This window comes from Dermochelys coriacea, chromosome 4, assembly GCF_009764565.3.
Source record: "Dermochelys coriacea isolate rDerCor1 chromosome 4, rDerCor1.pri.v4, whole genome shotgun sequence".
NCBI lineage: Eukaryota > Metazoa > Chordata > Testudines > Dermochelyidae > Dermochelys > Dermochelys coriacea.
In genome coordinates, this window is record NC_050071.1 from 42,629,629 (window position 1) to 42,646,941 (window position 17,313).

The following is a 17,313-nucleotide window of genomic DNA, read 5'->3' on the forward strand; positions in this document are numbered from 1 at the left end:
CATTAAGAACCCCAAAAGGGAGTGCTGGGCAGAATAGCCCATTCCCTCACTATTTTGTCCACATTAGGCCAAATTTCTGACACACCAATTTTGGTTGGTTAATTTTCTGTCTCACAAAGCTCTTGTTTACCAGGCATGACCTTAATTAACACAGTACGGCCGCTTCAGTAGGCCTTTTTGTTTGGATTAATTCTTTCTTTGTCTCCCTTCTGCAATTTTTCCCATCAGCGTTTATTATTTATTATGATAGGTTATTGCAGAGGTGGGCCATCCTGCCCGGCCCTTGAGCTCCCTGCCACGGCGGCTAGCTCCCAGCCCCTCTCCTGCTGGCCTCCCTCCCCCGCAGCTATGCCACCGTGCGAGCAGTGATCTGGGTGGCAGGATAGTATTTTTCAGTTCACCTCATACAAGTACTGTAATGCAATCTCTTTATCGTGAAATTGCAACTTACAAATGTAGATTTTTTTTGTTTGTTTGTTTATTACATAACTGCACTCAAAAACAAGTCAATGCGCTCTGGCCGGGCGGCGTGGCTCCAGACATGCTGCTCTGAGCGGCATGGTAAGGGAGCTGGGGCTCGTAGGCAGTCGGGGGCAGAGAGCAGGGAGCGGTTGGATGGGACAGAGGTTCTGGGGAGGGGCAGTCAGGGGATGTGGAACAGGGGAGTTGGATAGGTGTGGGAGTTCTGGGGGGTCTGTCAGGGGGTGGGGGTGTGAATAGGAGTTGGGGCAGTCAGAGGGTGGAGGGGTTGGATAGGGGGTGGGAGTCTTGGGGGGGGGGGGGCTGTCAAGAGGCAGGGAGTCCTGGGATGGGGTAGTCAAGGGACAAGGAGCAGGGGGGTTTAGATGGATGGGAGGCTCTGAGGGGAACAGTCGGGGCGGGAAGTGGGAGGAGGTGGGGGCCAGGCTGTTTGGGGAGCCACAGCCTTCCCTACCCGGCCCTCCATACAGTTTTGCAACCCCAGTGTGGCCCTCGGGCCAAAAAGTTTGCCCACCCCGGGTTATTGTGACATTTTATGAGCTTTCACTCACTTTTTACAGTTGAGCTGACAATTAGGGTAAATTTGTAGGCTCAATTATCACAGCACACTCTTCTCACCCTGAAACTGTGAATATGTAACCTCAATCTAATGGAAAATGACTGAAAATTAATTTTTTATCTTTGCTTCCATACCCTTTTGCAGTCAGCTATCAAACTCATTCCTACAGACACTTAACCACTCTATTTCAGAGTAGCAGCCGTGTTAGTCTGTATTCGCAAAAAGAAAAGGAGTACCGGTGGCACCTTAGAGACTAACAAATTTATTAGAGCATAAGCTTTCGTGAGCTACATGCATCCGATGAAGTGAGCTGTAGCTCACGAAAGCTTATGCTCTAATAAATTTGTTAGTCTCTAAGGTGCCACCGGTACTCCTTTTCTTTTAACCACTCTAGGGAGTATACAGTATGGAATTTTAAAATTAATAACTACTTAGCACTTATTGGTAGATTTCAAAGCATTGAATAAAGTTGGGTAAGTACAGGTGAGTTGCATCATTCGCACATTTAACTTATGCAAATTCAACTATACGCGCTCGGCAAAAAAAGAGAAAAATAACAAGATACCTCTAAATAGTGCAGGCGATTCTGCCCACCCTTCCACTCAATGAGCGTATGCCCTGGAGTGAGCGTGAGATGGGAGACGTGAATCTGCTGTTCCCTCAGTCGGTCTCAGTTCCCGCGTGCTTCTCATAGTGTGAGCATCTCACCACGCTGAGTGTGATTCTAATGTTTAAAGATATGTATTTTTCTTACAACATGGCCCCTAAACGGAAGCCAACTACTTCATCTGGTGCTCAACTGAAGAAACAGCGATCTGTTCCAACGTTGGAGGAAAAACTGGCTGTGCTGGACTTATTGAGAGACGTTATGTCAGTCTCCAATGTGGCGCGTAAATATGGCTGCAACGAATCTAGTATCTAAATGTACTCTTTATTATATACTGTACATTACTGTACAGGGTTGTATACACAAAACCGTGTACAGTATACTGTACTTTGTGGGCGATATAAGGGATTTTCAAGGATAATTTTGACTATATGTGATTTTCACCTTACGCGCTGACTTTAGAACCTAACCCCCGCATAAGATGCGACTCCACAGTATCCTTATCTATCTCTGTTTTTCATATTCATGCCTCATTTATAAACAAAAGTTGTATTGCTTCAGCTATACTGGTATAGTTAAAGTAGTACAATGCTCCTTAGCGTGGATGCAGTTATACTGGTGTAAAGGTGCTTATACTAGTATAACCTATTCCTGTACAGGATGGGGAATAAGATGTATTTTTATAAGACATGTATATTGGTATAACTGTATCCATGCTAGAAGTTGCACTAGTATAACTATGTTGGATAAAAAAACCACACCCCTTACTAAAATAGTTATACTGGTCCAAAGTGTGTGTGTAGATCAGGCCTAAGTGACTTGTATTGCAGAGAGGAGAGATTTGAAATGAAGTATTATTTTTTTCTTTGAGTGATGGTTCCTATCGTGGTTTCACCTGAGGCAATCAAGAGCAGGACGGACTTACAGCATCTCCAGTTCCTTCTCATTGCTGCGTGGTACAAGTCAGAGCTTCTGCTGACCTCTCATTTTTAGTGACATATTTTCTAAAAATTAAAAAATCAAAAAACCAAAACCTGTTCATACTTTTGCTCATAGTTAGGATTTTATTATTTTTTGTTGTACTTTTCGTAATTCCTAGAAATTTTTAAAATTAAGAATTTGGGATGCCGCTTCGGCTGTTTTTCCCCACAAAACAATCCTAAACAAGTGGGAAGTTATTCTTGTTTGTATTCTGTTTGAATACTATCTTTTTCCCTGAAGACATGAAGCCTTCTCCAGGAAGGCCAAGCCTCACAATTTCAGAAATACTATTCTAGGGACCTCAATTTAGGTTCCTGCATGGGGGTCTAGTGTAAATGAACTCAGTGGTTCCATTGTGCTACACATTATATAAACCACACTCCATAGTTAACACTATTCAGTGTTGCAGTTTGTGTGATTGTTCCCAGAACTACAATATAAAGATATAACTGTATTTTAGGTCAAGATGGACAGAGTTGTGTGTGGGAGAATTTGGAACAGTGTCCATCTGGCGCTGCAAGTTTTTCATTTTCCTGACTCAAAATAATAAAGTTAGATGTGTTAAGGAGACATTTATTACTAGTAAATTTCATATTAATGTCAAGGTAATTACCCCAACACCTTTAGGGGGTAAAATCCTCAAACAGACCATAAAATACTGCTTTTTTTTTTTTTTTTTTTTAAATACTACTGGTCTTTGTTTCAAGGATTCCCTATTCCAGATGATGATCTTGCTTTTAAAAACTCTTTAAAGCACCCACGTCATAAGTGTGTATACAAGCTTATCTCCTGTTTTAACATGCATGAAGCGGTTTTATCTTTTGTGACGTTAATCTTCCAAGATCTAATCCTGATCATGTTCCAAATGCAAGAATGTTTCATTTTTTTTAATGAAAATGATTGTAGGGTTTTGGGTTGGTGAGAACGGAATATTAATCAAACAGAGCTGACATGGAAACTGTTGTCTAGCCTGAGGCTGAATAAACACCACTTCATGGATATTTGAGCAGTGAACAGTGTCCCAGAATTGGCTGGATTCATGCTCTGAGGCTGGATAGCACCCTCAAAATGTTCTGCTCATTGGAATAGCTCTGATATCACTCCTTCTCGTTCCCTGAAAACTGCTTCCTCCAAACCCTTTGCTTATGTTGAAATTTGTCAGGAGACTGGTCATATTCTGTTTCTTCACCTAGCATGATGTGGAAGATCATCCTTCATAGAACAGAACGTAACTATTTATAGAGTAAGTCACTAAACTCTAACAGTTGTTAACAAAACCTTGTGGTCAGTGGTCAAAGGCTGCTGCCTATTAAAAGAAATGTCATGGACACTGCCTGGCATAGGACCGTGGTCAGGAGACCATCAATCAATGAGATTTGTGCAATCTGTGTCAGCCAAGTCTAAAGCAAAGCTGAAATGAATAGAAGACATGCAAGAGCCTTTAAGTGACAGCAGAGTTGTTGCAATATAGGCCTTAGCTACACTTGCAGGTTAGGGCTCCTGGGGCTGATTTAATGCGCTCTAACTCTTAAGGTGTCCACATTGGCAAGGCATTTAGAGCGCCTGGACTCTGCAGCTGGAGTGCCCCGGTAATCCACCTCCATGAGAAGCATAGAGCTTGCTGTGTCCTGGCTGAAACGCCCGGGTGTCAGTGTGAATGACGTGTTGCATTACTGCGCTGTGATTGGCCTCTGGAAACGTCCCATAATTCCTTGAAGTCAAGTGGCCATTCTCATCATGGTTTTGAATTTGGCTGCAGGCATGCAGATGTCCTCTTTCAAAGCTCCGTTTCTGACAGCCGAAAACACACGGTCTCTCCCCCCCACAAACACACAACACACTCCCTGTCACGCTCCACCTCCCTCCCCCACTCTGCCATTTGAAAAGCACGCTGCAGCCACTTGCACACTGGGATAGCTACCACAATGCACTGCTCTCTGTGACGTTGCAAGAGCTGCTAATGTGGTCACGCCATTTCACTTTCAGGTGACAATGTAAACCCATTGCAGCGTTTTCCCTGCTACTGTCTCCGAGAGCTGGTTTAACTCCTGGCACTCTACATCTGCATGTGTAGCCATGCCCATAGTCGTCTTAACCATCTTTCAAGAAAAGGGTGAAAACTGTCAACAGGTGGCTTTATTGCTAATGGTCTAATGACTACTTTTTGGAGGGAAACTGACTCCCTCCAACAAGGAGGTGTTAACAATCTTGGCTGACAAAAGACTCAATACTCCTTCACTTGCATTTACAAAGGGTGAGGGGCAAAGCTCTGGCTTGCATGTTAGAGCTAACCCAAGTCCAGTTTGTATGCCCAGCTTCTTTAAGTTCCAGTCTTTGTGGTGTGGATTTAGGAGTGTGACTTCAGAGTGTGGATAACATGAAGTTTATGCCAGCACCTCTTCTTTTTTGTGTGTTCTTACTGCTATTCTGGATTGCCTGTCACCATGTGTAATAGCAGAGCTCCATGTTACTTGTAACAAAAACCCTGCTCATGAATTGTAATTTTGGTGCCATTGTTAAAAGATGAGTTACATGAGCTTTTTGACCAGCTTGCATGAAAATACTCTGTAAAGCATGCATAGATTTTTAATGCAAAGAGAGTTCCCTCCTTTGATTTTCTCTGTCAATTTGTGTTATTGTTTGATAAATAGAAAAATGGGAAAAAATTGAATGTCAAAGTATATTAAACAAGCACTAATTCAAAACATTTCTTCCTCTGTGGAAGAAATTTATTGCTTTGTTTGTCTTGATCTTTTTTTTAATATTTAAACAGAATCTTCAAGCACATGAAATGCTGTTGTACAGCAGAGTTCAGAGGTATCAATTTTTGTTACCAGAAACATGAAAAGGAATCCTGAGACATTGATATTGTCTATAATTTTGATGCATACTATAATAGAATCCAATAATGCCACTGATGTCAGTAGCCCTGTTGGCTTCAATGAGACTGCTGATGTGAATGAAGATTACTTCTGTGAATGAGTGTTTTGATGGACTGGGTTCACAGCTCCAAGGAAAAAAATATGGAAAAAGAAATCTGTAGTTCTGGATAGAATCTGATGAGGTTTCTCAGTGTATCAGCCTGATTTAAACAAAAAAGCAGGCCAGAAAGAGTGAACTGCCTTTCTAGTTATTTAAGGACTTCTTGGACTCGCATTATCAGATTCCTCATCTGCAAATGATCATGATGGATAGCTGAGGCCCAGAGCAGCTGGATACTGTCTCCTTGAGCTACAAGCCTGTTCTGCATAGACTGCTGCATGCTTCTTTTTCTTGGCGTTTAAAATGAATAGGGGAAGGCCTGTTTTTGTTCTGTTGCTTTTTTTCTTCTCTTCTTTTCTTCTCTGGGATAGAAGAATCCTGAGCTCTTCATCAGTTCCATGACTGGAAAATTATATTTTCATGCAGGTATTCAGCAATCTCAAATTTCCCAAATGGTTGAAATCCTGCAAAGCATCCAGGTGACATTTTAATTTTGCCTATCACAGCAATCATTTAAAGGGAGTTGAATTGGGGAAGCATTATTTCTATTTCCTGCTGGCATGGCACATGCTACTCTCCTACTAAGATGATGTGTTAACATAGTTAGACCTCTCTGTATAACACATTAGGCCTGAGTATGCATTCATCTCAGCTTCTACTTTGTGTCATGAACTATTTTCAGAAATCGCACTACCAGAAACTCTGTTTTTAATTTGTCACATAAACAGTATATTGCTTCAGTTTTAAGGCAATCTGTACGTCTCTCCACACACATGCAGAAACTCCTACTGATCTTTTAGAATGGTACCAACTACAATATATGTTCAGTTCAGTAGATGCTATCACAAGCCTGAAAGTGAGAGTAGAGGAGGAAATTGGAAAAGTGTCACGTGTTCTATTTTATTGTAGTAAACCCATTTTATATTGATGTATGTTTTAATTCCAGACTGTTCCACTCAGAGAAAGAATGTAACAGCTGCATCATTACTGCAAATTTATAAAAACATGTCTTTCAGTACAAATTAATGCGAGAGACTATTGTTTAAAGCAAGCTGTTCCATACTGCTCTGCCACTGTGCCACAAGTGTACCTGAAGGCACTCATAACATCTGGGCATGAGAAGGTAGTTCAGTTTCCATACCCATTGGCTTCTCTGTGGAGAGTTGGGGAAAATGCTATTTGTACTGGTGGAATTGTGATGAAAACACCTGTTCACTAGAAACTGGACTGCAGCCATCAGCTCATTTCACACAGGGCAGCAAGCAGCCATCAGATGGTCATGACTGTAAGTCGTTTTTGACATAGACCAGATTTAAATCAATGACTTATATCAATCCCATGAAATGCTCAGTCCCATTAAGAAGTGTTACTTTTAACAATCTGGTTTACGGTAAATAGCAAGACACAGAGGCATTGAGAGTTCTTCCTTGTTGGTTTGTTTTCATAATTGTAAGTATTTGTTTAAAATACAAACGTTGCCTTTGCAGTCGCAGTTCAATCCCTAGGGGCCAGGACTCCACATAACAAAAAGCACTAGCACATTTGGCAGTTTTAGCAGAGAGGTTAAAGAATGAATGGGCCTGGATTCTGAACTACTTTCTCAGCATAAAGAAAAGGAGTACTTGTGGCACCTTAAAGACTAACAAATTTAGCTGAATGGAGTGGATTTTAAATTTGTTAATCTCCAAGGTGCCACAAGTACTCCTTTTCTTTTTGCAGATACAGACTAACACGGCTGCTACTCTGAAACCTTTCTCAGCATAATGTATGATATAGTATCTCCAGGTTATATTTCAGGTGTGTTGGTGGGGCAATAGGTGGCAATTTCGTCTTCCTGCTCTGGTTCAGCAATCCACTTAAGCATGTATTTAAAGTTAATCCCCATGCTTAGGAGTTTTGTTGAATAGAGAGAGAGATATTGAGCACAAACACAAGTGCTTTTCTGCTCAATTGGGGCCCCTGCAATGCTGTCAATCAAGTACCCTTCGTGATCAGTAAACTGTACTTTATTTTTTTTTTAAATGCTTCAGTTCCTCATAAAACTGAAATATAGGAATTATGATGCTAGGTCAAATCTTCACTCAGCTTCGAAATGAGAATAAATGTCACTACACACACATGCACTCTCTCTCTCTCTCTCATATCTGTGTACCCAGTAACAGGACCAATGGAGGGAAACTTAATGTGCGGAGGAGACACTACAAACAAAGGAATAAAATTTCTGCAAGTAGCGATTTAGTGTTTTATGCACAAAATGCTGTGTGAGAAGATATTGATAGTAACATACCAATAAATGAAGTTAGAATGATAATTTTTTAAAAACTGCTTTCTTCTCTTTGTGCAGGGACCTGAATTGATGAATAAATATGTTGGTGAATCTGAACAAGCAGTGAGAGAGGTAAGAAGATGCGAGTTGCAAGTCAGGGCCCCTTGCATGTTGTGCTGGATGTATGCTCATTTTTCAAACTCTCCATGTTAATAATACATTGTCTGGTTAACCTTAAGCTTTCAAAAAAAAAAAAAACCGAATCAAACAAAAAAACCCACCCTCCCTTTGACCAGAGGTTTTGAGGCGAAATGAAGTTTGTGTTCTGTGTTTTTTATTTGCATTTTGCTTTTAGAAAGTTAGTGGGATGTGTTCAAATCAGACTGACAGTGAAAGTTGCTATTGAAGCTACATTATTTAGTATGATGTAACTTAGCTCCAAAGTAAATCCAATTTTAAAAAAAGGGCCACAAGATGTTATTCTTTGCCCTTTTACCTTTTTGGAGTTCGAACAAGGTGTTTGAATGCATGAGTTTTGTCCAGAAATTCCCCCCTCCACCCCAGTAAACTATTTTATTGTTGTTTCTCTAGATCTTCAGGAAAGCCAGAGCTGTGTCACCTTCTGTTCTTTTCTTTGATGAAATAGATGCCTTGGCAGTTGAAAGAGGGAGGTAAGAAATACTTTTACAAAAATACTCAACGTTCATTTCTGTTCTGATAAGTGACTTTAGAAATGGATTTGTTGAGATCCCAGGTTTATTGTCTTTCTATAATTCCATATCATATGTGTACCTTTTTCAAGTAAAAGGAGGTTCTTCATCACTGCCAGTCCAGCATACTCAAGCTGGCATCTGAAGGCAAGGTGGTGGTTCCTTCCTTTCTCACATCATTACCAGTAATAAAGATTCTACAGACCAACTCCATATCCTTCAGTTCCCTTCAATGGCTGGGATTCGGACTACCTGCTGTTTAGTAACAGGTCTTGTCCATTGCCAATCTCTGATTATTATTTATCTATTAATTAATTATTTTTTTTTATTTTGTCTCAGGGCTATTGCATTACAAAAGTACAAGGCCTCAGTCCTGCAAAACACTTGATGCACATATGCCTGAATTTAAGCAGGGGAGTAAGTCCATTGAAGTCCAGTTGAAGTGCTTTGCTGGATTGGGGCCTTGATGAAATGATTTTGAAGTATCTATGTCCTTAATGTGTAAAGTGAAAAAATCCTGTGTAGCTGAGCAATAATGCTAACTATCTTTTTTTCATAACATCTTGCACTAAATCAGAGAGAGTTCAGAAGTTTTTCCTGCTAAAGAAGGATAGCAGTTTTCAGTTGATGATGTAATTTACTTGCTTATTTTGGTAGAAATAGTATATTTTTTTCAAATGTACCTATTTCCTCTTATAACTTAAGCTTGTGCAATTAGACTTGTTATGGTTTAAATTTTTTAAAACAATTTCTTCTCATTAGTAGCCTGTGTGGTACTTGTTGCATGTTACCTTCTCCTTATTCATACAAATCCAATCCACTTACTGGGAGGAGCTTTTATTATGACAATTCTAGCCCCAAGTGTTGCCAATAAGGCCTACTCTACACTTTAAACTTATACCAGCACAACTATGTTGGTCAGGAGTGTAGGGGGGAAAAACACCCACCCCTAGTGACGTTATTATCGACAAAGCCCCCAGAGTAGATGCAGCCATGCTGACAGAAGAGGGTTTCTGTCAGCATAGGTAACATTGTTCAGGGAGGTAGTTTTACTACACCTGTAGAAAAACTCCTTTCTGTTGGCATAAACTGTATCTACTCAAGGGACTCTGCCAGCATACCTATACTGGCATAGGCTCTCTAGGTAGTGTGGCAAATTGCTGGTCTGATTATGATGAGTCCTGCGCTGCTGCTTCTTGAGGGGGGGTTCAGGGTACAGTTTCCTGCCCCTAAACTAGGGTATCTACTGTCCCACTAGTAATCCAGAGAAGGGTAGTGGAGAGGGAGGGACCCGGGCCCACCCTCTACTCCGGGTTCTGGCCCTGGGGATAGTGGCAAACCACTTGAACTAGTGCTTCCTTCCCCTGGGCTACTTCCCTCTCCTGCTCTTCAGCTTGTGGGGCTTCCTGCCCTCTCTGCACAAGCCGGGTGTCTCTTTACCTAGGGTCTTGATCTTCAAGCCAGCCACGGCACGTCTCCAAACTGCACTCTGCTCCAACTCCTTCTCCTGGCTGATTGAAGCAGGGGGTTTTTATCAGGTGACTAGCTTCAGGTGCTCTAATTGGCTTCAGGTGCTTTTAATTAATCTATAGAAACCTTTCTTTCCTCTACAGGGAATAAGGCTTCTCCTCATCCTGGGACTTACAAATCTCTCCTAGATCACTCTCCTGCTGCCTTCTGGCCATGCTATCTCACATATCCTCCCCCCCGCTCAACACCATGGGGTTGGGCTACTTGAAAAGAGAGACAATGCTTTAGTGACAAGCCATCTGCGTTGCCTTATTGGCTTCCGGCCCTATGCTGTACTCGGAAATGAAAGGGTTGCAGAGATAGGAACCATCTAGTCACTCTTGCGTTCTTCTCCTTGTTTCCGTGCATCCACTGGAGCAGGGCGTGGTCTGTCACCAGGGTAAATCTCTGCCCCAGTAGATAGTAGCGTAGAGTTTCCATGGCCCATTTTTTCGCCAGACATTCCTTTTCAACAACGGCGTACTTTTGTTCCCTGGGGAGGAGCTTCCGGCTGAGGTACACGATCGGGTGTTCCTCCTCCCCTACCATCTGCGAAAGGACGACTTCTAGCCCTACCTCCGAGGCATCTGTTTGTAGGACGAATTCTTTCTTGAAGTCTGGGGCTATGAGTAGTGAATGGCAGCAAAGGGCTGTCCTTAAATCTGCGAATGCTCCTTCTGCTGCATCAGACCACTTAACTATCTCGGGGCCCCGAGCCTTTATCAGGTCAGTCAATGGCCCTGCTCTTGTGGCGAAATGAGGGATGAATCTCTGATGGTACCCTACTAACCCGAGAAATGCTCTGACCTGCTTTTTACGGACTGGCCGAGGCCAATCTTGTATTGCCTCCACTTTGTTCCATTGGGGTTTTACCAAGCCTCTCCCTACTACATACCCAAGGTATCTAGCCTCAGCTAGTCCTATCACGCACTTGAGAGGGTTGGTAGTTAGTCCGGCCTTCCGCAGGGCATCTAGTACCACTTCTACTTTCCCTAGGTGCGTTTCCCAGTCAGGACTATGGATGACTATATCGTCTAAATAGGTGGCGGCATACCTGGTGGGGTCACAGTAATTTATCCATAAGTCATTAGAATGTTGCAGGGACCCGATGGAGTCTGAAAGGGAGGACTGTGTATTGGAACAGGCCATCAGGTGTAGAGAAAGCAAGCTTCTCCTTGGCGTTCTTGGCCAGGGGAATTTGCTAATATCCTTTGGTCAGGTCCAGAGTGGTTAGGTATCAGGCCTTGCCTAATTGATCAACTAGTTCGTCAATACATGGCATCGGATAGGCATTGAATTGGGATACTTCATTCAATTTCCGGAAGTCGTTGCAAAACCTCAGGGTGCCCGTCAGGCTTGGGTACTAGGATGATAGGGCTGGACCACTGGCTGTGGGATTCTTCAATAACCCCAAGTTCCAACATCATCTTCTCTTCTGTCCTAAGTTCCTCTCTTTTAGCTTCCGGTATCCAGAACGGTCTTATTGTCACCCTTATTCCAGGCCTGTTGACGATATGATGTTAGATCAGTGTCATACGGCCCGGCTCTGTACAGAACACATCTTGGTTCCATTGGATCACACCTCTGTTTGTTCGTTCTGGGGCTAACTCGGGGGATATCCTCACCTGCTCCTGTGGGTCATCCGTGTGAGGTGGAGCTCTCCGAATGACCAGGCACATCTCTCGGTCATGCCAGCGCTTCAGTAAGTTTACGTGGTAGATCAGCTCTGGTCTTCGGCGATCTGGTTGTCTGACCTCATAGTCCACTTCCCCAATGGCTTCCACTATCTCATACGGCCCATGCCGGCTGGCCAGGAGTTTGCTTTCTGCTGTCGGAACTAGCACCATCACCCATTCTCCTGGCTGAAATTTCCATACTTTTGCCCAGTGGTTGTAGTATGTCCGCTGGGTCTCTTGTGCTTTTTCCAAATGTTCTCGTACCTTCGGGGTTACTCGAGCTATTCGCGCTCTCATCTGTGTCACATGCTCAGTGACATTCTTTCCTGGGTTGGATTGTTCTCCCCAGTCCGCCTTGGGGATATCTAATATTCCGCGTGGGTGGTGTCTGTATAGTAGCTCAAAGAGAGAGAAACCGGTGGACGCTTGGGGGGGGACTTCCCATATTGCAAACATTAGGTATGGTAGCAGGGTATCCCAGTCTTTTCTGTCCTGTGCTACCACCTTCCGGATCATACCTTTAAGTGTGCGGTTAAACCGCTCGACCAGTCCATCTGTTTGAGGATGGTAGACTGAGGTCCGTATGGCATGGATGCAGAGCAGGGTACATAAGTCCTTCATTAATTTTGACTTGAAAGAGGTTCCTTGGTCAGTCAGGATCTCCTTAGGGATGCCCACTCTGGCAAAAACCTGAAGTAGTTCTTTTGCTATTGCCTTGGATGTGGGTTTTCTTAAAGGAATGGCTTCTGGATACCGTGTGGCGTAGTCAAGGATGACTAATATATTTCGATGGCCCCGTGCTGATCTTTCCAGCGGGCCCACTAGGTCCATGGCTATCCTTTCGAAAGAGACTTCAATAATAGGCAAAGGTACTAATGGGGCCTGCAAGTGAAGTCGGGGGCTATGCAACTGGCATTCTGGGCAGGAGGTACAATAGCGTTGGACCTCCGCCTGTATTCCTGGCCAATAAAATCTTCTTAGGACTCTATCAAGTGTCTTGTCTGTTATACCAATAAAATAAAAACCAGCAGGATCTTATTAAAGGGGAAAAGGCAAAATACCACACTTATTGTGAATACAGAAAGAATCATAGTAAGCAGTTAGTTATAGCTATAACATTCCATTCAATCTCATATTTATTCACACATTCATTCTCTCTCACTCACACACGCGCGCGCACACACACACTCGCACATTCTGCAAGGTTATCATAGTTACCAACCTTACAGTTGCTCATGTCAAGCCACTGGCCAGGTAGCATGGACATGAGGAGGGAGCAGGGCCTTGTCAGATGCTCATCTGATCCTCCTGGAAGTTGGCTTGCAGAATCAGACCCCAAAGTTCTCACTTTCTAGAGTCCATTTTTATAGGAATTTCTTCCTATGCCAGTCTATGGGAATTGCTTCATCATGCTGTTGCTGAATCAGTCAGTAGATGGCACATTCCTGATGGTTCGGTGCTGCCAGTTGTTGTTTTCTTCTTTGGTTCTCCCATTCTTGAGGCTGTTGGGTGGATTCCAGTCTGCCCTCCGGGGGTCCTCTGGTTATTTCCACTTGATGCCTTCTTCAGCCGATGGACCCTGGATTCTTAGGCTGGCACCTCCCTGATCATTCAGTTATTATCCACACCAAGCATCCATCCACATACATCCTCTATCTCTATTTTAATCACAATTGTTAAAGCGAGATGAATACAACAAAAGGGCGGGGAGTCTCTGGGTGCTGTTTCTGTTGTTACAGAATATTGCTTTGAGTCTCTCTCTCTGTGAGTAGTTGTTGTAACAAAGAATTGCTTTGAGAACAGACTCTGTCTTAGAATGTACTAACACAATTAGCATCTTGCAAATTTCACACACAGAGGGAGAGAAACAGTACCAAAAACCAAGAAACCTCTTAATTAGTAATACCCCGGAATTTAAACTATGGGGGATCAAACTCATGTGATTTTAATACAGAACTTCTTTAATATGATCCAACAGTCTACTTCTAGATGTCCCCCAGATAAATGACTGTGAGTTAACTCTAGTACTGCCCTTGTGTGTTTCCGTGGGACTAAGAGCTGCTCTACTTCTTCCCCTTGTATTTGCACTATTCGGTACAACAGAACACGTTTGATCACATAATATGGCCTTGGGCCTTTGGTCTTTTCTTCCACGGGTATACCATTTACTTCCACTACCTCCTCCCTCACATTTGCATATAGTGGGTCATTGGCTTGGCCCTGCCCAAAATTTTCATATGCAGTACCAATCTGATCTAACTCCATTGGACCTATTTTTTTCTCTGCCCCCTGGGTCGTCCCTACTTGGGCTAGGAGCCGCCTCCGAGTCCTCACTGGCCTGAATTGTCTCCTGGCTTCCTGAATGAGTTCGCTTACCAACAAGGGAGGTTTTGTGGTTCTCTGCTAGAATCCTGGTCCCTAGCCTTTTATCTGCCCTTTTTCCCGACTAGACTTTTGGAGTTTCCTGGGGGATGAAAATAGCTCTGGGGCAAATTCAGCAAAAATTGGGGTGAAGCTATCTGTAGGTGCCTCTGTCTCAGCCTGGGGGTTGCTACCCTCCCCGGCTCTATTGCGGGGAGTAAGTTCTCAAACCCGGGGAAGTCCCTACCAATTAAGACCAGATAGGGGAGCCTATGAACTACCTCTGTAGTTACCCTGGTAGTGTTTCCCTGGATCTCAATCCGTACTGGGATTGTGGGGTAGAAATTTATGGTACCATGAACGCATGTCACCCCTGTGGTTTTGGCCCGGGTTAGTTGGTCTTGCGCCACCAACTTCCCTGAGACCAGCATGACAGCACTCCCAGAATCTACTAATGCTATGGTCACAATACCATTCATTTTTACTGACCTTATATATCCATGTGAGCTAATTGCGACCCCTACCAGGCCAATTAGGCCACATTGTTCCCCAGGATCCCCTAGATTGCACTGCATAAGCTCTTCCCTGTTGGGGCACTGGGCTGCTGTATACCCCAATTCCCCACACTCATAACACTGACCCCTTATTCCAGTTGCAGTCCTCTGCCTGGGGCTATTTGGTCAGCCCCCTAGCCCTCTCTTCCCAAACCCCCAGGTCCCTTCCTGGCCTCAGGCCATTCCTCGGTGTCTTTACTCCCAGTTCTGGTTCTTCTGTAGTTCTCGACAATCCGGGGCCTTGCGTTTGGGGCTGGCTTCCTGATTTGCCCTGTCTTACCCCCTGGGGTCTGGAACAGTTCATGGGCTGCCAGCTGTCTTTCCACCAGGGAGACCAACTCATCGTAGGTGGAGGGGTCATTTTGGCCAACCGAAGCCCAAAGGCTTGGTAGTAGCCCCCTCATATACCAGTCCAGTATCAGGAGCTCCATCATTTTCTCAGATCTGAGGGCCTCAGGGCGCAGCCATTTCCAGATCAGGTCAAACAATTGCGATCGGGGTGTCTTGTCCTCCGTATGCTGCCATTCATGAAACCTCTGGGCTTGCAACGCCGTCGTTACTCCGGATCTGGCCAGGATCTCTGCCTTCAGCTGTGGGTAATCCTCCGCAGTCTCTGCAGTCATATCGTAGTAGACTTTCTGGGCCTCTCCAACAGGAACGGGGCGAGGATACCAGACCACTGATCTTGGGGCCAGGCCTCCCGCAGGGCTGTTCTCTCAAACGCCAGGAGGTATGCCTCCACGTCATTCTCCGTGTCATTTTCTGTAGGCAGTGGCTGGCTGGTATAGTCCGGGTTCCATCACAATTGTGGTTCCTCTCCATAAGAGCCTTCATTGGTTTGCCAGCTCCTGTAGAAGAGCTCGGTCCTGGGCAGCCTGATTCATCAACATCCGATTAGTCTCCTGCTGCACCTGAGTCGCCTCCTGTTGGGCGGTTGTTTGGATTTGGGTAGCCTCCTGTTGGGCCGCAGTGGCTTGTATTAGAGCCTTGACCACGTCGTCCATCTTGGGGACAGGATGGTTTTGGCTAACGCTGGTTTAAGTCCCCAGTGCGGAGATCCTACTGCTAACACCACGTGTGGCAAATTGCCGGTATGATTCTGAAGGGTCCTGCACTTCCTCTTCTTGAGGGAGGGTTCAGGACTCAGTTTCCTGCTCCTGAACTAGGGTATCTACTGTCCCACTAGTAACCCAGAGAAGGGTAGTGGAGAGGGAGGGACCCGGGCCCACCCTCTACTCCGGGTTCCGGCCCTGGGGATAGTGGCAAACCACTTGAACTAGTGCTTCCTTTCCCTGGGCTACTTCTCTCTCCTTCTCTTCAGCTTGTGGGCTTCCTGCCCTCTCTCTGCACAAGCCGGGTGTCTCTTTACCTAGGGTCTTGGTCTTCTTCTAGCCAGCCACGGCATGTCTCCAAACTGCTCTCTGCTCCAACTCCTTCCCCTGGCTGATTGAAGCAGGGGGGTTTTATCAGGTGATTGGCTTCAGGTGCTCTAATTGGCTTCAGGTGCTTTTAATTAATCTATAGAAACCTTTCTTCCATCTACAGGGAATAAAGCTTCTCCTCATCCTGGGACTTAAATATCTCTCCTAGATCACTCTCCTGCTGCCTTCTGGCCATGATGTATCACAGTAGACATAACCTAAGAAGAGGGAGAAGTAGCTGGCTCTGTATCCATACCATTCTGTAGAGGATACCAGCAAAATGAGAAGACAGGGATAAAAGATGCCAGTGGGACTCTTCAGCAGTTTCAATACATTGTTTAGTGTGTGGTGGTAATTTGTGTTGAATACAGCTGTATTCTAAAATCATTTACAAATAAATCCTTATTTTCTGCTGAAATTTTAAAAGTTGACACATGGTACAAGGCTTCCCCATCAGTCTTCCTCTCAATGTATAATTTCTGCAACTAGAAAATTTGTAAACTTTCAGGAAATGTTAACAGTACTCTAGTAAATCATTAGAATCACCAGCCTGCTTATCACAATAGGTGTAGCAAAAATGTGTCTTGGAAGAAAGCCAAAATAACAAATCTACCCATGATAGAATTATGTTTAATGTTTAGAAATGTTTAGAAACTCTACTTCAGCAAGAAGAAACTTTTTTTTGAAGAATAAAAGTAATTTTTCTATCAGCCTTTTCAGTCTACACCTTGAGGCTCTGAAGTTTTCTGGATTCTTTTAGGGGGTAAATAACCCAACTTCTCTTACCTGCAGGGGGAAAAAATTGCCTTGGGACAGCTTGCTGAAATATGTGGAATGACCTGCTGTAGTCATGTTATATTGGAGACATCTGTTTTTGGAGCTTTAAAAAGAACAGGGTGGGACGCACAAATATTTCATTGTAAAATCTGAAGCAGATGGGAGGTAAAATATGTAGCAGAGTTCTCATAAAATTCATCTGAAATTAAACAATGTAGGAAACCAGACAAGGCACTTATTAGAAATAGCCTGTTTTTACAGGCTGATTTTGCACAGTAGGAATTTGCAAGTGCATTAGAGATGCTAATGATTTGCAGCCTCTGGAGATCCATTTCCTGTACTATTACTAACCATACTGAAGGAAACACCTGTTTATGTTGTCCCCCGCTTCTCTCAGTGAGTTGAATTGTTTTTCTCTATCTTGACAGTG

The 17,313-nt window shown here is 43.9% G+C and overlaps 1 protein-coding gene across 7 annotated transcripts in view; it reads left to right on the plus strand.

Moving 5' to 3' along the window:
- The window catches only part of SPATA5 (spermatogenesis associated 5), a 309,590-nt gene that overhangs the window by 65,448 nt on the left and 226,829 nt on the right, over positions 1-17,313 (plus strand). For all 7 annotated transcript variants that reach the window (XM_038400580.2, XM_038400582.2, XM_043513109.1 and 4 more), the window contains exons 12-13: positions 7,954-8,007; positions 8,467-8,546. In XM_038400580.2, coding sequence (XP_038256508.1) covers positions 7,954-8,007; positions 8,467-8,546 — 134 coding nt within the window. The remainder of the gene's footprint in view (positions 1-7,953; positions 8,008-8,466; positions 8,547-17,313) is intronic.